The following is a 22,941-nucleotide window of genomic DNA, read 5'->3' as shown; positions in this document are numbered from 1 at the left end:
CTCCACCATCAGGGGACGTCCCTGGGCTGAGGCTTTACAGAGGGGTGAGTGCAGGGATAGGACAGGCACTCCAATACTCCCCATTACTGCCCTTTGTGCACCAACCTCCATATCCATATCAATGGTGGGCGATTCTGTATAAGTATTTTTCACCATTTTTTTGATTACTGTTTGAGTCACAGATATTCACTGGTGAACCACGCATGTGGTATTATTTTATAATTAGAACTAAGTAAAAGTTAAGTTTTAAGAGGGTCAATTTTGCTGGAACTCTACATATTTGATGATCCCATTATAAATTATTTAACAATTTAGCTGGACGTTTATACTTACCTGTTCCCTGCTGTTGGGTTCTGGCTTCTTCACTCCCCTGCCACTGTTGCCTCGCTCTGCATCAAGCGTATCATCTGGTTGGACTCCACTGCGGCCAATGACTGGCCACAACAGTGACCTGCTCTCCTTGCATGGCCCATTGACATGACTTAAAGGGGTTGTCTAAGTTATATTTATTGATGACCTATCCTCCGGATAGGTCATCAATATCAGATCGGCTGGTGTCCGACACCCAGCACCCCCGCCGATCAGCTGTATGAAGAGAAGGCGCGCGCCGTGCCATTGAAATGAATCGACAGCTTGGGTGTAATTACACCTGCTCACCGCTGCAGATGCAACGGCGAGCAGGTAAACAATGAAGAGGAGGCAGCGCTGGCACGGTGCGCGCCTTCTTTTTAAACAGCTCATTGGCAGGGCTGCCGGATGTCGGACCCCAGCCAATCTGATATTGATGACCTATCCTGAGGATAGGTCATCAATAAATATAACTTGGACAGCCCCTTTTAAAGATGACTGCTGCAGCCAGGCATTCGTTGCAGTGGTGTCAAACGCAGGGAGCAGAGCATCGCAGTGGCGGCGGCGGAGTGAAAAGGCCAGAACTCAGTGGTTGTGAGCAGGTAGGTATGCTTCCTGCAACAGGGGGCAGGCGCCCCGAAGATGACCAGCCCCTTTAAGGCTCGGCCTAGGAACAAAGTAATTACCTTTTATTGTTTGATAAATCTATTCTAGTAGGATATTGCGTCCTTTCTTATTTTGCTTCTTATTGGTGGCTCAGACTACTATTTTTCCATTTACATTAAGGTTAGAATGATTTCAATAGACGTTAGTGGGACCCATTGTAGCTGGTGAGGTGTAGGAGGAGGCATGCTATGGCAGACACTGTAATACACGGTTGCTGAATACCCTGATTTTTAGGAAATTGTTCTTGTTTTTCAGTCGGTGTCCGCATGCAGCCTTCTGCTTTTATGTGGCCACTGAACCTATCTATTATAGAGGTATGTTATCCTCTATATCTACTAAAACCAACTAAACCTTCCATGAGAAAACCATGTAACTGCTGCACAAATGAAAGAGCTTCAGCAAGAGACATAACCACTGGGACCCCCAACAATAACTAGAATCCCTGGTTCCTCCACATTTCACAGTCTGAAGGGAGCGGTGGTCAGACATGCGTCCTGCCACCCCATTCAGTGTCTGCAAAGCTGACAAACAGCCGAGCCCTGTACTTGTCAATCGGTTTCATAAACTGAATCGAGTGGCAGGGTGCATGTGACCATACCTACACACAGCGCCACTTTCCCCATATTCAGAACGTTAAGAAATGTAATCTTCAGTCTATGGACCCGGGAATCCAGCTTTTTGCAGCGGTCAGACAAACAAAACATATTAGCTTACATACCATTCATTTATGTTCCAAAATCTGCTCTTTGTAACAAGGGCTACCCAGTATATACATCATAATTGTATATTGTATCCTAAATGCCATTTTTGGGCACCTCCACCTCATGTAGGTAATATCTGCACCTGGGCCACTCTGCTGCTGATCTAATCCTTTCTTTGTAAATCCACCTTGGAGTACAATATATCTGGTGTAAAATGAGTATTGACACCCTGTGAAAAGAATTATTATTAGATGTATTAAAATGAGTGCATTCACTTAGCCATTTACCACCACAGACCGACCCAATGCTCCTGGAATTGTTTTTTGGAAGAAACTGTACCCTCTTCACTTTGTAGATTTGATTTGAAATAATGTTTTCTCTCACTGCTCAGTCTGATAATTGACCCGTCTTTCCTGCCACCATAGGAATAGTTTGTGTAAGAGCAAGCGGTACTGTAAAGATGTGTCAGCGCTCAAGGAAGAATTGCATGATATGATGGAGCGACTGCTAAAGAGAGCCAGCAAACAAAGCGATTCCTCTGTAGCCTTGTATTGTTTCAGGTGAGATGAGTAAATGTGATTCACAATTTGCCAGTAGAATGCTGCCACCATTAGGGGAGGTGTGTGGATGATGGAGTGCAGCCTGTGACTGGTCCGTAGTATACTTCTGTCCAAATTAAATGATCGCTTGTTTTCTTTTACAGTGCATCACTGTACCTATTCAAGGTACTGAAGGGCGGTAATACTGAGCAGCCAGCGGTGGCCGAAAACAAGGGCAAGAAAGCAAACTCCTCGGCACAGGTACATGACTAGGGTCTTCATGCAAAGAAGTGGAGTATGTGACTGTGCCAAGACCACTAAACCAAAAATTCAGTCTATTAAGTACTAGCAGAATTACCCCGTTTTTTGCATGCGTCTATTTCTTCGTATATATTGTTTATTTGTGTGTGGTGAAAAGATATCATCCACAGTGCCCTCATAACAGTGACATCCATAGTGCCCCCAAAACAATGAACTTCAATAACAGTGATATCCACAGTGACCCATAACAGACACATCCATAATGCCTTTTAACAGTGATATCCACAGTAGCTCCATAACTGTGACATCCACAGTGGGGCAACAGTAACATAACAGTAATGAGAACAGTGACATCCACATTGCCCCTGTAACAGTAACATCCACAATGGGGCAGAACAGTGACATCTAGTTCCCCTCCCCCATAACAGTGAACTCCAATAACAGTAGTATCTACAGCGCCCCAACAGAGACATTAATAGTGCCCTTTAACAGTGATCTCCACAGTACCCCCATAACAGTGACATCCATAGTGCCCCCATAACAGTGAACTCCAATAACAGGAACATTCACAGAGACCTCCATAGTGTCCCTATAAGGCCTCATGCACACAGCCGTTGTTGTTTTTGCTGTCTGCAAAACATGGATCCGATCCATGAGAAATATGGATCGGTTGTGGACCAAAACAACTAAAAGTGAAGAAAAAAAATGGCTGGGTTGTTATGGAAACCTGCTGTAAAACTGTATGTCAAGACTGAAGGACCTGCGAGTTTCTATTGGCTGATAGGAGTCATGTGACCATGTGTCAGGAAACAGGTTACCATAAATATAACTTTGTAACTTATAACTATGTTTTTGACTAATTCATCATCAATAATTAACTAATATAATATAAATGTCACATATTTACCGTTTTAGTTGTAAAAGTAGTTTTCTTCCTCTGCTACGCACTGTGTTTGCTCATAAATTGCCATGGCATCGACCTGTAGTTCTCAGCCTTTGTTAGGTCGAGCATGCTCAGTGTGTTGCTATCAGTTCTCTAGCTAAATGTCTTGTGAGACAAAGGGCGTTAGTGTGCTGGTGATTACTGAGTGGAGGGGGCGTGGCCGGACGGTATATCAGGCAGCCAATCACTAAACCTCAACACTCACAGCAGGAAAGCGAAGGATTGTGGGGATTGTAGTTTTGTGCTCTATGATGATCTGTGTGTTGCAGGCTCACACAGGAGCTAGACAAATGGATTGCAAGTTAGAGTGAAGCTCTGGTTATATGTACAGGTATGGGTCCTGGTTGGGTCACAGCTTGCAGCCTTAATACAGTTTTCAAAAATGAAGTTACTTTACCGGAATACCCCTTTAAGCTAATATAGGTCATATGATGGTGCCATAATCATGTTATGAACAATAGAGAGCTGAAACCCAGCCAAACCCTTTCTATGCACCTGATTAACTTGCATGCAAAATTTAGTACAGATTGGTCCAGTCATTTGGCCATGCATAAGGAACAGACAGGCAGACAACAGAAATTCAATCTGATATATGTAAGAGAAGCACATCTGTATCCATGGAAATGTTAATCGTGGAGATGGTCTTTCCTAACTCTTCAAGGGAACCTGTCATCAACTTTATGCTGACCTCACTGAAGGCAGCATAAAATGGTGACAGAAATGCTGATTTCCGCGGTGTGTCACTCATGAGCTAAAAGTAAGTGCTTGCTGAAAACCAGCATCATAATCATTGCAGCCCAGGCCTTGAGAAGAGTCACATCTACCTGAGAAGAGTCCTGGTTATTATAATCTCCTGCTCTCACCCATCTGCTGATGATTGGCAGTTCTCTCCTAGACAGAAAGGGAGAAAACTAGGTAGAAGACTGTCAGCCATCAGCAGGTGGGCAGGAGAGCAGGAATTCATGAGTAACCAGGACTCTTCTCAGGTGGCCGGGACTCTCTTCCAGGCCCAGTCTGCAATGATTGTGATGTTGGTTCTCGGCAACCACTTACTTTTATCTTCTAAATGACAGACTGCTGAAATCAACTCGCCTGTCTCTACTTTATTCTGCTGTTAGTATGGGCAGCATAAAGGTGATGACCGGTTCCCTGTAAGCCTGAAATCTGTCTGCTGATAGCGGCAGTAGTAGTGCCCCTTTATCCTTACCTAAACAGTAGTTGTCATTTTTATTTTTGGTGATGGTGTTTCTCTAAGCCGCCTTCATTTGATAATGACTTATTAATGAAGGTCTGGCATAAGGGAATCATTTAAAGGCTCATCAATCACATTGCACTATTCTGGTCTGCATTCAGATAAAGGATACTCACCACAAAAGCTCTGCTTTATAAGCCTAATGAAATGTGACTAAAGCCCTCTATTAGGATCACATGCCTTAATATTCTCATTTTTCTGTCTTTTCTCCAGGCTGGCTGTCTGGGGTGCCTGGATCTTCAGAGAGTCACCCCCCTCTATCAGGAAGCATTGCAGGGATTCATGACCAAGAGAAATAGCCCTCTGACTTCAGCAATGTTTCTGGACCTCTTCAATCGGTTTCCCGTCAGTACTTTCAGATTTTTATGATTTCTTATGCCTATCTTCAATCACTTGTTTTCCAATCAGCCCTATATACTCTATAAAGGGTTGTTCTTAATTTATTAAACTGTTTGTATTACCATGATAATCCCTTCTTGTAATGACGCTGGCCCAGGAATTGCTGAGCTTGCCATGAAGGTTGTGGCCAGCTTCTACAGTATTACATAGTGGGCATTCACATGAATAGCCAGCCTTGTAGTACATGGTCTGGCCAGGTCCATCTGAGCCGCTAATACTTGGGGTGCTCTGCCCTGGAGCATAGAAAACCTTCTTCTATGACCTCCTTATGCATCCTCTATGGACTTCCCAACAGTGTGTGTAATAGTAAGTATTCAGTAGTAGATCACAGAAGTTCACATAATAGATGCAGATTTACTAAGACTGGCATTTTATATGCAAAAGATGAAGATGCATTGCATTTGCTGAGCACCAGAGCTTCAAATCTGATGCAGCTATTAGCTGGTGTACATTTAAACTAAATCGCGAGCCCGTTTCTGGTGTCAATTATAGAAAATCTAGTGGGTTGTGGCCGGCCCTGCACCGTCAACTAAGCCATACCCTTTTTCTCTGCACATTTAAAAAGTGTCGAAGCTCAAAAAGTCACACGTTATGGCAGACATATTGCATGCGCCATAATTTGCGACTTCTTTTTATACCGCAAAAATTAGTTCCACAGTGTCAAGACATTTGCTGGCATTTAATACTATAAAACCTTTTCCTTGACGATGAGTTTTACGACTCTTGTTTTTCTGGTCTGTTCCATCACAGTTTATTTGCAAGTCGCTCTTGGGCATCATTATGAAGTCTGTTAAAGACGGTGCTCGGCAGCATCAACAGGTAAGCAACATTTTTATGGAAAATTTCCCTTATCTCCGATTTATAGTAATGCATTCTTAAAATCGTCCGACCTGGAGGTCAAGACCATTTAGTGGCCTAATTTTTTTTTTTAAATAAAGCTGCAGAATAAACCATTAAAACCCTGTCTTAAAGTGACCTACTAGAAGAAGTGTGTAAAAAGGTCCTGTATATGGAAAAAGTTAAAGGCTCCACATGGGGTGGATTCGCTGTGGAGCATATACAGTAGCAGCAACGTATATTTAATCATAATTGGTATTGCAGTGGCCAAAAATGGTCAAAATATTAAGATATCATATTATTTATCTTGCAATGGGATTTCCCAAAAAATTCCAATCCAAAATTGCTGTTTCTCGCCCAGTTTCCTTGGGGGACACAGAAGACCTTGGGTATAGCTCATCTCCATAGGAGGCGTGACACTAAGTGAAAACTGTTAAGCCCCTCCTCCACAGCTATACCCTCAGCCTGGAGAGAGAGACTGCCAGTTTTTGCTTAGTGTCCAAGGAGGCAAGACACTCCCTGCTACTGCAGGGCTGTTTTCTCCTTTGTTTAATTTTTTGATTTTTACTTTTTTATTTCTTTTTGTTCCAGATCATCAGGGACAACAGAGTCGCACTAGACCTCTCTGTTCTCCCGGGGTTGAGCTGCGCCAGTGCCGGGCTCCCGCACTGCTGCCTCCCCCACAGAAGGCAAGGTGGACCAGGGCAGCCCAGCTCCCCTGCATCCCGCCAGCGCAAGGGTCGCCCGCACGCCAAGTCCCTCGCCAGCGTCCTGCCACTAAGGTGCCAGTAGCTGAAGGGGCGACCCTGCTGGAACGGACCGAGGGTGAAGACGGCTGTGGTAAGAGAGAGGCTTCTCCAGCCCTACGTCCCCCTCCCTGGCCATCCTGCGTGCTGGACTCCCATGCTGGTCCCGGCGGACCTACGCTGGCTCCTGGGCTAGCTGTTGCCCAATAATTATATAGCCCCACACCACCAACATACTGGTGGCCGCAGGGCGACAATACAATGCCCCTCCATAGGGGATTGCACAGGGGTGAGCATGGCATTGCTGTGGAGGAATATAGGGCCAGAGACCTGCTCCTAGCTGCCCCTAACACAGGGGTTATGCCGTCCATCCCCCTTGCCGGTCGCAGTTCAGTAGGGGGCCCACGCTAGCTGCCCCTGTCTCTCTCTCCCTCCTTAGGGGAACTACAGATGTCCATTAGGGCAGGGGGTGCAGTGCTGGCTTCCGGGGTCTCCCTCCTTACCGGTGTGCTAGAGCCAAAGGGCCGCTCCAGGCGCTGCCAGACGCAGGGCCTCGCGGCCTGCACGATGCTCCAACAGGCCCCGGCCGACTGCTGATGCTTCCGATCGGCCGGGTGCCGCAGACTTTGACCCAGGCTTTGGCCTGCTGCTCCGGACCTCTGTCTCTGCCGGCCCGCGGGTTGGGCACCCGCGGCCGTTTGGTACATGCGACAGCCGGCTCCCTCCAGGTCCCGGCTCACCGTCGTTGCCTCTTGGCCGGCCGGGCGCCGCAAAAATCTAGGCCCCGGCTTCGGGTCCTACTAGGCCGCAACATCCCGGCCTCTGTTGGAGGGGGCGGGAACGTCTCGCGAATTCTTCCCGCCCGCACGTCCTCCGCCCCCCCAGAGGATCGCAGCGCCGCCCCCCAGGCCGGATCTTTGTTAACCTGTTGGGTGCCGGCTATCTCCAAGGGCCGGCTCCCTTCTGGAGGACCCCCTCTATGTCCTGGTGGGCTTCCTAATAAGCCTATACGAGGCTATGTCTCTCAGTGCCTTGGGAGGACTGTATGTGGCCCTTTCTTGCCTCAGAGTGGCTATGTTTTAAAAAAAAAAAAAAAAAAAAAAAAAAAGGGCTTCCATGGCGGAGTTATTAAATAACGGAATGGCTGCGCAGGACGCTGCAGCATGATACAGTGGTGCTGGCTGCATGCTATGCTTCCCTTCCGTAGGCGGCATGTCGCGCTCCCCGGCTGCGGTGCTGACCGGCTGCAAGTCTCCTCTTTAGGCGGACCCTTGCCATCTACCGGGATACGGCGCTAGCCAAGTGTAGGCGCCCCCTCTTCCGCCCGTTCTATGGCAGGACATCACCTTTCCAGTTATGGTGCTGGCCATGGGCATGAACCCCTTCCTGAGTGGAATTCTGCGCTCTCTGGCCGCAGGCTAGCCATGTGCATAACCCCCTTCTATAGGTGGAATACTACATTCACCGGATCGGTGCTGACCATGGCACGACACCCCCCTTCCTTAGGGGAACGCTGCACTCACTGGTTGTAATGCTGGACAGGTGCATGTCCCCCTTCTGGGGCGGAATAATTGCACTCACCGGATTCAGTGTTGGCCATGGGTACGACCCCCCCCCCCCCCCCCCTCCTTAGGGGAACGCGGCACTCTCACTGGATTCCCTGCCGGCCATGTATGTAACCCCCTTCGGCGGAACGCTGCACTCCCGCTGTGTTCGCTGTCGGCCATGTGTATGAAACCCTTCTATAGGAGGAATTCCGAATTCTCGCCAGATGCGGTGCTGGCCATGTGCACGTCCCCCTTCCATAAGCGGAACACTGCTCTCTTACTGGATTTACTGCCGGCCATGTGCATGACTTCCTTTCGTAAGCGGACGGCTGCACTCTTATTGGTTTGCATTTCTCGCGGTAGGTTGCTGGCCACGTGCCTGAGTGCTTGCACTCTCACCAGATCCGCTGCCGGCTATATGCATGGCCCCCTTCCGTGGGCGGTGTTCCGCACTCGCGCTGGATTGCTGCCGGCGTGGCCATGCCTCTTCTCCTCAGGCGACATTCATGCACCTTTTTTACTGACTGGGTGTCATTGTGCCAGCACGTTGCCGGCCAGGTGCATGACCCCCATCCATGGCGGATGCTCGCGCTCTCCTGGGATGCGATGGTAGCCTTGTGCACCCCCCCTCCCCCCTTTTTGTTTGGGTCACTGCATTTTCACCAAATGCGTTGCGGGCCGTGAGCATGGCTCTAGCAGGGGTGCGCTGCTTGCACCCCCTTTGGGAATGGTGCTGGCCTTGTGCTTCATTCCATGGGCGGAAATTTGTACGCTCACGGGATTCACGGCTGTCCGTGTGTATGCTGTACTGGACGTTCCCCTTTCATGGGCGGAGTAGTTGCACTCTCGCGAAATTCGGTGTTGGGTAGATTATTGCACAATCTTTTATTGCTAGGATATCCGGTGCATGCCCCCCCTTTTCAGGGCCTTTCCACTCTTGCCATCGGCAGAGTTGCCAGGTACCTTCCCCCCCTTTTTTTCCGGGCGGACTACTTGCGTTCCTTCGCATGCCGGTACTGGTCTTGTGCATAACTCCCTTTCGGGCTGCACTTTACACTTCCGTGGATACTGTGGGACGCTGTGGCTGTGCGCTCTGTGCGTTGTTTTGGGCCGTGTATGCCTTCTCCTCCCTTGGGTGGGTTGGCCTTCTCGCTACCTGCAGGGTTGCTAGTACGTATGCCTCCCTTCTTCCTGCGACATACTTATTTTTTCTCTCTGGGGTGTGTTTGCTTGTCGCAAGCTTGCACTTTCTCTGAGGAGATCGTTCTGTCCACTTGTGAGCCTAAGGTGTTGTTGTCCGACACGCGACAATGGATGCTCAATGTATTCACAGCTGTATATCTTGTATGTACGTAGACGGGCTCTGCTGGCTCGCTACTGCACTGAGCTGAGTGGTACCCATTCTCCGGTGGGGTCCCGTTGTTGTCGGCACCCACCATGTTCGTTGGCCTTTCCACCTGGGGAGTGTTCGGGGTTCCTTGATGCGTACCCATTCGTCATTTAGTGGCATTGTTTCCCTACGCAACCGGTCGGGGTCGAGAGTGTTGTCTACAGTGCCGCTCGACCTCTACGTTGGCTCTGGCGGGACTACGGTTCCCTCGCCTACTACCATTTCCTCTTCTCGGATGCAGTGTGGTGTGGGTCCTTCCTATTGGCGCCCTTTGCGCTCCAGTCTGTTGCTGCCAGGTTCAGACTGCTCCTCTCGGGTAGGTCGCCCAACTCTTCTTGGGTGCTTGATTGTCCAGGTCCTGGGGACCTCCACCTTGGTTTCTTCAGGGTATTCGCCTGCTGCGACGGTGTGCAGGTAGTCTCACAGAGTAGAGGGGATTCGGCTCTTCCTTTCCTCGCCGGCTCGTTTTTTTTGGCTTCTGCTCTGGGTTTGTCGTTCCAATGTGGCTGCTGCCCCGGCCAGGCCTCAGTGGCTGTTCCGTCGTTGCCCCCCCCCCCCCCCCTCCTCTGGGGTGAGCATGGTTGTTCGCTTGGATGGTTCCGGTGTTACTTGCGGTCTCGTACCATCTCCCTCGTTCTCGCTGGCGGTGCTAGCGGTTTGCCGGGCCTACCGCGTTTTGTCCTCCCACTGGGTGCAGGTTGCCTTTCCGTTCTGGGTGTATGGTCCTGTGGGACTTACTTTCTCAGTGCCTTGGGAGGACTGCCCTTCGGTCAGGATTGTCCTTGGATCTCCCACACGGGGCTGTGGAACTCCTTTTTTTGGTGGCTACATCGACTTGGACTTGGCCTGTCTGGTTTGGGCATCTGTCGGATGCTGGGCAGACCCTTCGGGTTTCTTCCGTCTGTCCTTCTGCTCCCCCACTCCGGTCGGATACGGGGCTATGTTGTTCGGGGGCCGACAGGACCGTGGTTTCCGATCCTTCGGCCGTGTTACTGGTCTGCGCCTGATCCCATTGGGTTTTCTTCCGCTTACTGGGTGATTCCTGCGAGCACGCTAGTGTTCGCTCCCGACTGTTTAGTACAGGTTTGGTTGTCGGGCTTAGGGTTCTTACCTGGGGTTTTGTGGGAAGCGGGGCATTCCCCCACTCTGCCTTCTCGCCCTTGGTTCTGTCTTTCGCTAGTCCGGCCTGACCCTGGGACTTCTGTTACTTGAAGTGTCAAGTGTCTGCGCTGTCCTTCCCCTTCCAGCGTTTCCTGGCCCTCTTGGGCCTTGTCATGTCCTTCTGCCACAGAGTGGCTCTGTGGTTCCTCTTTATCGTTTCCTGGTTCCGCCCTGGGAACTACATACTGAGCTCTCTGCGCTCCGGTCTTTCCCTTGGAGCCGTTGCAGGAGTTCTTCCTACTCCTTCTGTCTTGTACGGTTGTGTTTCTGTTGCCATCATGTCTGACGGGTGCCTAATTGATGGCCCTTCGTGTTCTGTGCCTTCTGTCCTTTTCCAGGACAGGGCTGTTCTCCGTCCTGTTCCTTTCTTCCTTCCTTCCTTCTGAAGGTGTTATCTGCCTTCTTATCAACGAGGCTTTCGTCCTTTTCCACCCATCCCCGGGTACGGACGCTTTGCCGTTGGGAGGTTGTTGGACCTTGCGGTTGTTTACTTGGAGATCTCCGACTCCGGTCGGCGTTCGGTCTCTTGTGTTTCCAGGAGGTCAGTGCAAAGGTTGATGGCCTCCAGGGTGGCCTCCTCCGCTTTCTCAGTGTGGCTTTTTGCTGTGGTTATCGCACCAATGGCAGGGTTCTGCTTTCGGTGTCACCGTTCATTTCATCAGAGCAGTCGGTGCCTCCTGGGGCGGGGGTGTTAGGTTTCGGCCATTCATTTGTGCAGGGCGGTCACTTCTTCCTTGCACACCTTACCGAGTTCTACTGGGGGCATACTCGGGCTTCGGCGTATGCTGCCTTGGGCCGCCTGGTCTGCAGGCGGTGTTTTCTTGATGCCTTCGGGTGCTTCGCCTTGGTGCTGTGGTCCCTCCCCTCTTGGACTGCTATTGAACGTCCCAAGGTCTTCTGTGTCCCCCAAGGAAACTGGGCGAGAAAACGAGATTTTTGTATTACTTACCAGTAAAATCTCTTTCTCGCTCTTTCCTTGGGGGACACAGCACCCACCCATTCTTGTTTTTTCTTGCACGGTTTCAGAGTTTGTTTTACCCGTTGGGTAGTTGGCTTGTTGGTTCCACTTTTGGACTTTGCCTTTTCTCACTGCTTGGACACGCAACTGGCAGTCTCTCTCTCCAGGCTGAGGGTATAGCTGTGGAGGAGGGGCTTAACAGTTTTCACTTAGTGTCACGCCTCCTATGGAGATGAGCTATACCCAAGGTCTTCTGTGTCCCCCAAGGAAAGAGCGAGAAAGAGATTTTACTGGTAAGTAATACAAAAATCTCGTTTTTTTGGGTCACCCCGCCTCCTAAGAAGAAAAAAATATCAAAATTTTACTTTTATAAAAACTCCAGCTCACCCTGCAAATAAATAAATAAGCCCTCACACAGCCCCATTGACGGAAAGCTAAGAAAAAGTAACAGGTGTCAGAATTTGGCAATACGATTTTATGTAAAAAATAAAAATAAAAGTTTTAAAAGTAGTAAAACATAAGAAAAAAAACCTGGCATAGCAGTAATCGTTCTGACCAGCAGAATAATGCAATTGTGTAATTATAACAGTATAGTGATTGCAATTGATACAAAACCCAAAAACCGATGGTGGAATGGTTAAAACGATGGAAACTTTAATGACTTTTAGAAGGTGTAGTGGTTAAAATGATAACAACTTTGCCAAATTGGTCCTGAGGGGTTCATCATAATAGAATTTGCTTATACAGCTGCCTGTGTTCTGTACTGATGTGTCCCCGCTGATCTGTTTGAGGCAAATTTCAGAAGCTAACCATACCTTTTAACCATAGGCACAAGCATGCGGTCTTCTTCTGAAAGCCCTGCAGAACCCCAATCTAAAGCAGACCCTGTCTCCTTCAGAGTGGCAAGATCTCATCAAAGAGGGAGTGACTCAGGTTACAGAGGTAAGTCGGTTTTTATGAATATTTTATGTTTACCTACGAACACCATTTTTTGTTCTTTCCTGGTTTACAGTATTTTATAGTCTGTTTTCATCCACATTTGCATTCCCAGTTCACCTCTTCCAGTAGCCCTTGCTGGCTCAGTGGACGTAGTGTTTTTTTTTTTTTGTTTTTGTTTTTTTTTGCATTTTCGAGTAATCAAAAACTTTTTCATCTTGGAAAGATGGGTAGTACTGGAGACTGCGCTGCCAGCTTTACAGTCATAGCTTATGGTTATTCTTGAGCTACAGTACAGACCAAAAGTTTGGACACACCTTCTCATTCAAAGAGTTTTCTTTATTTTCATGACTATGAAAATTGGAGATTCACACTGAAGGCATCACAACTATGAATTAACACATGTGGAATTATATACATAACAAAAAAGTGAAACAACTGAAAATATGTCATATTCTAGGTTCTTCAAAGTAGCCACCTTTTGCTTTGATTACTGCTTTGCACACTCTTGGCATTCTCTTGATGAGCTTCAAGAGGTAGTCACCTGAAATGGTCTTCCAACAGTCTTGAAGAAGTTCCCAGAGATGCTTAGCACTTGTTGGCCCTTTTGCCTTCACTCTGCGGTCCAGCTCACCCCAAACCATCTTTATTGGGTTCAGGTCCGGTGACTGTGGAGGCCAGGTCATCTGGCGCAGCACCCCATCACTCTCCTTCATGGTCAAATAGCCCTTACACAGCCTGGAGGTGTGTTTGGGGTCATTGTCCTGTTGAAAAATAAGTGATGGTCCAACTAAACGCAAACCGGATGGAATAGCATGCCGCTGCAAGATGCTGTGGTAGCCATGCTGGTTCAGTATGCCTTCAATTTTGAATAAATCCCCAACAGTGTCACCAGCAAAGCACCCCCACACCATCACACCTCCTCCTCCATGCTTCACGGTGGGAACCAGGCATGTAGAGTCCATCCGTTCACCTTTTCTGACTCGAACAAAGACACGGTGGTTGGAACCAAAGATCTCAAATTGTGACTCATCAGACCAAAGCACAGATTTCCACTGGTCTAATGTCCATTCCTTGTGTTCTTTAGCCCAAACAAGTCTCTTCTGCTTGTTGCCTGTCCTTAGCAGTGGTTTCCTAGCAGATATTCTAGAAGGCCTGATTCACACAGTCTCCTCTTAACAGTTGTTCTAGAGATGTGTCTGCTGCTAGAACTCTGTGTGGCATTGACCTGGTCTCTAATCTGAGCTGCTGTTAACCTGCGATTTTTGAGGCTGGTGACTCGGATGAACTTATCCTCCGCAGCAGAGGTGACTCTTGGTCTTCCTTTCCTGGGGCGGTCCGCATGTGAGCCAGTTTCTTTGTAGCGCTTGATGGTTTTTGTGACTGCACTTGGGGACACTTTCAAAGTTTTCCCAATTTTTCGGACTGACTGACCTTCATTTCTTAAAGTAATGATGGCCACTCGTTTTTATTTACTTAGCTGCTTTTTTCTTGCCATAATACAAATTCTAACAGTCTATTCAGTAGGACTATCAGCTGTGTATCCACCTGACTTCTCCACAAGTCCCAACCCCATTTATAAGGCAAGAAATCCCACTTATTAAACCTGACAGGGCACACCTGTGAAGTGAAAACCATGTCAGGTGACTACCTCTTGAAGCTCATTAAGAGAATGCCAAGAGTGTGCAAAGCAGTAATCAAAGCAAAAAGGTGGCTACTTTGAAGAACCTAGAATATGACATATTTTCAGTTGTTTCACACTTTTTTGTTATGTATGTAATTCCACATGTGTTAATTCATAGTTTTGATGCCTTCAGTGTGAATCTACAATTTTCATAGTCATGAAAATAAAGAAAACTCTTTGAATGAGAAGGTGTGTCCAAACTTTTGGTCTGTACTGTATGTGTACGTACTGAGGCAGGCTTTCAGCCTACCTCTTATCTCACTGCCCCAGCCCCTGCCTCCCTGTTGTGTCTTTCTACGTTGCCTGTCGCCAGCGCTAACAGCTGGCAGATCAGCACATGTCTCTCTTAGTTGTTGAGGGCAGATATAGGAAAGACAGGAAGAGGGGCGAGCTGCGGTGTTCTGCACTGACAGGAAGTGTGCTATGTTACTGTATACTTACTGTCAGTGCCAAGTGCAGGCAGTCCCGATCCCCACTCTTTCTTGTGCTCAGTAACTAATAGAAAAGTGTACAGAGCTGCCAGTGGGTTAGAGTTGGGACACGGCATTGATAGTAAGGTCTCATGTTGGGAGGCAGGGGCTGGGGCAGTGAGATAAGAGGTAGGCTGGAAGCCTGCCTCAGTATATACACATAGTCGTCTTCAGCGCTCAGTAGAACACTGAAGATAGACTTTCCTTAGTAATGCAAATTTATGCTATTTTCACACTAGCGGCAGAACGCATCCGACAGGCTGTTCACCCTGTCAGATCCGTCCTGCCGCTATTTCGCCGGACCGCCGCTCCGTCCCCATTGACTATAATGGGGACGGGGGCGGAGCTCCGGCGCAGCACGGCAGTGCACGGCGAAAGGCCGCCAGACTGCATGTCTGACTTTTTACCAGCCTCTCACTGCAAACTGCCGTGCTGCGCTGGAGCTCCGCCCCCGTCCCCATCCTGATTATAGTCAATGGGGGCGGCACGACGGATCCGACAGTGAACAGCCTGTCGGATCCGTCCTGCCGCTAGTGTTAAAGTACCCTTAGAGTGAAGATAAGAAAACTCTTTACACGCTATTTTCTAGTAAAAAGAAACGCATTTCCCTAAAAAAGTATATTACATAAATGTGTAACATCCTTGTCCCTACACTATGAAAAAATTGACTGAAATGACAGGTACACTTTAGGTTGCCTAGTTTTTACGTATGTCTGCTCTCATGACATTAGATTGTTAAGATTCTTATGCAGTACAGTATTCTGTGACTCAGGACAAGCGCTTCCCTTTCGGTTTGATACTTACGTGCTCGCTCCAAGAAGTGTTGTCGGCTAAGCTCACAGGTGTCATACTGGAATGCAGAAGGGATTTCCTTCACTGAATCAGAGCACATTCTTAGCCGGGAAGTGGTAACGCATTAGAAAGCGCTAAATACTAATTTAGAGAAGATATCTACTATGCTGAAAACAGTCTCCCAGACCTTCACAATGGTATCATTTGTGGGCTACATAGTCTCACCAGGGACTAGTTTTTTAGCAGATCCTACATCCGTTTTCCACAATAGCTCTAATCTATAACTTTTTTTATTTATTTTTTATCTATTGGTTTAGGTGTGCGAGGGTAAAATTACGCCAGGTCTGATGTCCACATTGTAAATCGCTGTCTGTGTTAATGCATTTTATATGCACGTGGATTCAGATGCTATCTGCCACCAATGTATAAATCTGCAGTATATTCTGAAATTCACTCAGTTCTTTTCCACAGCATATAGAAGGGATTTTCTAAAAATCTGCCAACTCTGCAATGTATGAACATAGTCTTATAGGGTAACCATTAGTGGGCATTAACAAGAATCCTGCTGAGGCCAGTATACATTGAATTCCCCCGGAAATGACTTGTGTAACCTATCCAGGCCTGTGAGACGGCAAATAAGCAAGGACTGCTTGACTCTTCAGGATAACGGGACTCATGACCCTTTTCAGGGAATTTACATACAACGCATACTGTTTTTAAAACTTTCTTATACGTGTTTCTTAAATAGACTATTGGGCATTTCTAGAAAGCTATTCTCCAACAGCATAACAACATGGTGATGGTTTAGTGGTGGACAATCTAGTGATGGGTTTCCTTTAAGGACTTGTGTGGCATTGATGGGTGCTCCTATACCGTTCTTGTCTAATGTTGTAATGACTGTGTCCTCTGTCTGCAGACACTACTTGCCGTGGATGAGATTAAAGTGAAAGTCGACCAAGAGAAACTGATAAAATGTTTTGAGCTGCTGAATTTCCTTATGAAAATAATAACTCAACAGGTATGTATGTAATGGAGACTAAATAACAGCGCCCACAGTGCCACTTCTAGAGATCTGGTCTTCCCTTCATTTTAAATAATGTGTATTCTGATTGTTGTGACAACATTCTCTCCATACGTGCACTTTCACCTCTGTATTTTGCTGTAATATCTGATCCAAAGATTTCTGAGCTAAAAGTTGAATTCGACATGGCATCTTCATTGTAGCAATCACTGATGGACCTAGGTTACATAATCGACCAGTAGTGTATCTTCTGACATTGTACATTGTGACGAGATATGCAATGGTGAATTTTTAACGGGTACTATTATTTTTATTGGCTAGGTAGTAGGGGCAAGTTCACATGGTGCAGAAACAACCCCCTGCAGCATGCATGGAACTAAGCTCTTCACCCAATCTGTTGCAAGGGAATATATGCCGACCTTGTTGTACTTACAGTGCTGGAAGTCTGCTAAGAACCAGCAATGTGCCTGGTCCGTCATCCACAAGATAACTCCATTTGCTGCCATTTAACTCCATTGATGCCATGATCATTTTTTGCTCCAGTTGCCAGGGACTCCAGTGTATAGGGAATAGTTAATTGAAATACAGAGATCCTTGTAAACCTAACAGTCCGAAGAATAAAGTTAACACATTATTTGTACCACGCAGTTAATGTTAACATTTTTATTGTTTTAGTTATTTTTTTTAACTGCACCATTGCCTTCCCAAAAATAGATACAAACTAAACAGTACTTCCAATGGTGCTATTGACTAATACCATTTGTCTCACAAAAAACATACCCATGTAAAAGTCATTTCTTTTGGAACATGGACAATATTCACTGCAACCTCACTGACAAGATTAGGTGCATTCTTAAAGGGAATGTGTTTTCAGAAAATGACCTGCTGTTAAATCACTTTTTTATGGTTAACATTTTTTTTAAAAGAATTTTTGATGTTTTTAATTTTCCATGTATTCCATATATTTAAATGAAAAATATAAAATCCTGCAGTTTTCGCACTGGTCATTATGTCTAATAATTGACGCCACTTCTTGGTTTGTACAGATCACTTTACTTCAGTTATATATTATTGCAATCCTGCCTGTAATGATATCACCTCTGTGTACAGATAAAACAGGATCCACTATTCTACTAATTTACTATGCATTCTGTATAAAGAATGCTATTATTTTCCCTTATAACAATGTTATAAGGGAAAATAATAATGATCGGGTCCCCATCCTGATGTCACCTAGCGACCATGCGTGAAAATCGCATCAGCACTTGCTTCTATGGGGCCTGCGTTGCGTGAAAAACGCACAATATAGAGCATGCTGCGATTTTCACGCAACGCACAAATGATGCATGAAAATCACCGCTCATGTGCACAGCCCCATAGAAATGAATGGGTCCTGATTCAGTGTAGGTGCAATGCGTGAGGCGAACGCATTGCAACCGAGCTGAAATCTCGCCCGTGTGAAAGGAGCCTAAGTCAATAGGGGCACCAACTGACCATTGTTTCTATGACCCATGGGGCTGCCATAAAGCATTTTCTTTAATGCTTTGTAAATGCTGTTAAGAACAGCTCAGGCAAGAAGGCTGCCCCCATAATAATGTTCAGGAAATAGAAGAAATAAATCTGCAATCAGAAAATAAAAATTGAAAAAAAGGATGTGTGTTACGATCGGATTTAACTGGCAGATAAGATTTTTGGTGACAAATTTCCTATTGGGGGTAAACATGTATACGAAGTCTTTATTCCCCTGGAAAATGTAGTCTATAAGCTAAAAGAACTGTTTGATGGTCATAGAGTGACCGCATTTAACTGCGATGACAAGCACTTCTGAGTGTCTTGTGTGGTTTATCTGAGTTTTCTGTTTGTCTTTGGTATCAAAAGCTATTTTTCACAGCGCTGAACAGAAATGGGTTTCCCAGGAGAGTGGCTGTCCGTTTGATGGGCTCTGCCCGCTCTCTGCTTGGGCAGTTCCTGCTGCTCTGGCAGCACTTTGAGGAGTCTTTGCCCGGTACTGCATTTTCTAATCAGATTGTCTAGCTAGAATTTTACTTTGGGAATCTCTGGCTCTGTGGGATAATGTTTCACCACTTCCGGCTGCTTTCACACAGTCGGGGTCCATTCGCACATCGCCGACACTCTCATAGAAAATTCCTTTTCTTGTCCGCAATTGCGGACAAGAATAGGACATGTTCTATTTTTTTGCAGAACGGAAGTGCGGATCCGCAAATGCGGACAGCACATTCCAGCCCCATTGAAAATGAATAGGCCCGCACCTGTTCCGCAAAATTGCGGAACAGATGCGGACCCATTTTGCGGACGTGTAAATCGACCCTGAGTTGTTTTGGTCAGTGATTTCCATCAGCGATTGTGAGCCAAAACCAGGTACAGGTCAGACACGAGTGCAAATCTTTGCATTATACCTTCTCTGTGTAGCCTCCTGGTGTGGCTCATGGTTACTGATGGAAATCACTGATCAAACCCTGAGACTTTATTCACACCTCAGTGTTTGATCAATGATTACCATCAGCGATTGTGAGCCAAATTCAGGAGTAGAGCCTATGCAGAAATGAGGTATAATGGAAAGATCTGCACCTGTTGTGTGTTTTTGACCAACACCTGGTTTTGGCTCACAATAACCGATGAATATCGCTGATCAAACACTGACATGAATAAAGCTGGACTGTGATAGCAGACTAAAGCAGAGGTCCTCTTTGAAGAATATGGTATGAAATGGCATAAAAGATTCTTCCATTGGAATGTGTTCTTTAGTAGAGTAGTAGGGTACTCCGCAATTACCCTGCATAGCCCACAGCGGATTACATGGTACTGATCATTGGGTATAGACTACTACTGTAAAAGCAGACTCGCTGACGAGGACGCTGCAGGGAATTTGAAATTCCCCTGTTGCAAGTTTTCCTGCTACTAAAGTGAGCAATGGCAGTAAAAAAAATCCTATTTTAGGGAATTTCTATTTCAATATAATTTCATTAAGGGAAACCTGTCAACAGGTAATTCACTGTTAAACCCGACAAAATGCCTAGAGCCAGTAGGACTAGCCCAGCTGAATGTAGTTATACCCTTCACTGCTTTAGGCCTCATTCATGAGGCCTTATTCAGGAGAAAAAGTACTTTTAATGTATATGCAAAGAGTGGTTAAGTGCACTCTGGGTGGGCCAAAAGCCACTCGGTGCACCTTTGCTCCTCCTGCTTCCTCTGCCAGCCCCTCCCTCTGCTTGATTGACAGGACTAGGTGAGATGACTGTGCAGGGACTTGGCCCTGTCAATCAAGGAGCAGAGAGATGGACTTGCCTTGGGACCCCCACCTCCTGTATGAATGAAGCATGCATATTGCTACTTTCCTTTCACATAGAGAACAAATGGAATGGCAGCGGGATAAATTTAAAACGTGGCACAAACCCTTAAAAAAAAAAAAAAAAAAAAAAAAGGAGCTTTCTCATCAACGACAATCCTGGGATAACGTGATGTGCCACAAATGCTGTTGGGCCCTTATCCATCCATTGTGACCAATGACCATCAGTAGAATGAGGTGGTAGTGGCTTTAGGGAAGTGTCATGGCACTTATCACTTTACGGGCCATTCACTGATCGAGAGAAGTGTTTTTTTCTGTACTGGCACATATACAATGTCCACAAGAGTTGAGCAATCTTTGTAGAGAAGCCAGTGAACCATAGCAAAGGGTAAAATTGTACTGTTTATTAAACCCGGAAGTTAATTGATTTAATATTTATTACAGTGGGTCGTGTGCTTACTGCAGTCTTATAAATGAGTGTAATTACATTGCAGAAACTGGATATTGACCTCAAAGAGCTCCCTTCAGTTCTTCAGCCATTAAGTCAGAAAGAGGGATTTGGGAAAACTGTGCGACTCGAAGACATGTACTGGAATGTCATGAAGTTATTTGGATTTACGTATGTATATATATATATTTTTTATCTCATTTTAAAACGTATGTTTGCCTTTGCAAGTAAAAGTAAGAGTAGTGGCTAATGCTATTGTAAGGAGCTATATCAAATGTATACCTAAGGCCTCATGCACACAGCTGTAATTATGGGATGCAAATGGTGGATAATTGCTTATTCCCATAGGGCGTTGCACCCACTCACTTATTATTATTATTATCTGTGCTGCCATTTTATCTCATTATTTTTATATATATATATATATATATATATATATATATATATATATGCTGTTAAGAATATATATATATATATATATATATATATATATATATATATATATATATATATATATATATAAATAAATGCTGTTAATATATAATATTCAGTAAAACCTGTAAATTATTTGATTGTATTTATAGCTTTGCTTTGTCCACCTCCTGAGAACAGCTATTGGTACAGGAGGGAGTGTTATCAGTAATTGATAGCATTGTCTGTGTATAAGAGATAGCTGCCAGTCACTGGTAATACCTAGCTATACTGATAGGTGTTGACAGTAAGTTAAAAAAGCTAATATATATAAATGTATAAATTTCAGGTTATACTGGGTCTTTTTCCACAAAAACATATACCAATCTGCTCAGCTCCTCCTGCTAGTTAACATGTTGCTTTCAGATTGCATTGCATTTTGTGGTGACAGGTCCTCTTTAAATAAGGTTAACCTTTGATGTCAGATTTTAAAATGTTTTTTTTTGTTTTGTTTTTTGTTCTAGACGCCCAAAAAAAGAAAAGACAAAAATCGTTCCTGATGTTGCTCCAGAGACGAATAATACTATTTCAAAGAAAAAGAAAGGCTTCTTACCAGAGACCAAGAAACGTAAGAACAGAAAGAAGGCCACACCTGCTGTTGAAGAGCAGAAGCCCAGTGATGGAAAAGACCAAATGGCCTCAGAGCAGCAAGGAACTACTAAATCTAGAAAAAGGAAGAACAAAAAGAAAAGGAAGTTAGGCCAACAGGAAGGTAGGGATCAGGAGAACTCAGCAGGAGTTCCAAGAAGTAAGAAAGCCAAACCTAATTCAGAAAGCAAGAGCAAGACTGGAAAACCTACAACACCAGAGAAGACTAAGAAGAAAAAGAAGGCAAAGAATGCAGTAGAAAGCTAGAAGTCCATCCACTTTGTATTATGTGCCCTCAATGAGCAGACGTTCATGCAGATCTTGTACAGTATTGTTTGTTTTTGTAAAACGCAAAGATGGAACAAGGAGTTTGTTCAGTACTTGTCAGCAATGTATTCTGGAGTTCAGAGTTATCAGGAAATCTTGTGAATGAGTAATGGATGAGGCTGAAGTCTTTGTGTTGACTTCTAATATGCTAATAATCTGTGCCTCATAGAAGATGTTTTACCATACAATAATAAAACTGTATTTTTACAGTGTCTTAAGTTTATTCATACCATTGTTTGTTGTGGTGTTTAAATCCTGATCTTTCACTTCTACAAAACTAGATGTCCAATTTTGGACGTTTATTTAGCGTCACTATAAATTGGAAACTTATCCTACACTTTATCTACAATGCATACACTAGCTAAAGGGAGTCTGTCAGCAGTTTTTGAGCCCTCAGAACTGCTGAGCCCAAAAGGATTTACTGTGGCCTCAATCCAATCAAGAATCTGTAGAATGTGTTAGAAAAGCAAGTCCAATTCATTAAGGGTACACCATGCAAAATACATGGTCATGGACATTTAAGATATCAGATGTTGTGAGCACAGCATCTGAGAAGTCCTTCTGGTGACTGAATGCCTAACACCCCCCCCCCACCCCACCCCACTTCCCTTCCCTTCCCAAGCCGTGCCTGTATGGAGTTATGGTATAAGTGATCTAATGATAGCATATTCAAGTCCCCTAGAAGGGTTAAAAACAAAAATAATTAAAATTTTAAATTGCCTCCTTTCACCGTTTTACAATAAAAAAAAAAATTGTATTGCTGCATCCGAAAAATTCTAAAACTATTAAAATATAAAAGTATTTATCTTTCACAGTGAACGCTATAATGGGGGTAAAGAAGCCAACATCGCTTTTTGTTGGTTGCTTCACCTTCCATAAAATTTAGCCAAAAGGGATCAAAAAGTCACACATACCTTAAAATGTTATCCATAAAAACTACAGCTCGCCTACACAGCTTTGTAGACTGAAATAAAGAAGTGTTATGAGGGTTGGAATATAATGATGCAAAGAAAAATTTCTTTTTAAAGTTCTCATTTTTTAAAATTAATTAATTCGGTATTAAAACATGACAAAAATATATACGGTAATTTATCGCGGTAACTGCACTGAATAAATGTAACATGCCTAAATACCGGACAGTGAATCTTA

General features: G+C 45.3%; 1 protein-coding gene across 1 annotated transcript in view; it reads left to right on the top strand.

Annotated features, from left to right (window-relative positions):
* MYBBP1A (MYB binding protein 1a) overlaps positions 1-22,004 on the top strand; it is an 85,356-nt gene extending 63,352 nt beyond the window's left edge. The window contains exons 20-27 of the mRNA XM_044285210.1: positions 2,141-2,275; positions 2,419-2,515; positions 4,924-5,055; positions 5,860-5,928; positions 12,577-12,690; positions 16,547-16,648; positions 20,453-20,577; positions 21,342-22,004. Of these exons, the coding sequence (XP_044141145.1) occupies positions 2,141-2,275; positions 2,419-2,515; positions 4,924-5,055; positions 5,860-5,928; positions 12,577-12,690; positions 16,547-16,648; positions 20,453-20,577; positions 21,342-21,732 (1,165 nt within the window). The 3' untranslated portion in view covers positions 21,733-22,004. The remainder of the gene's footprint in view (positions 1-2,140; positions 2,276-2,418; positions 2,516-4,923; positions 5,056-5,859; positions 5,929-12,576; positions 12,691-16,546; positions 16,649-20,452; positions 20,578-21,341) is intronic.
* Positions 22,005-22,941: the final 937 nt, after the last annotated feature.

This window comes from Bufo gargarizans, chromosome 3, assembly GCF_014858855.1.
Source record: "Bufo gargarizans isolate SCDJY-AF-19 chromosome 3, ASM1485885v1, whole genome shotgun sequence".
NCBI lineage: Eukaryota > Metazoa > Chordata > Amphibia > Anura > Bufonidae > Bufo > Bufo gargarizans.
Note: the sequence above shows the minus strand (reverse complement) of the source record. Positions and strands in the feature narration are given on the sequence as shown.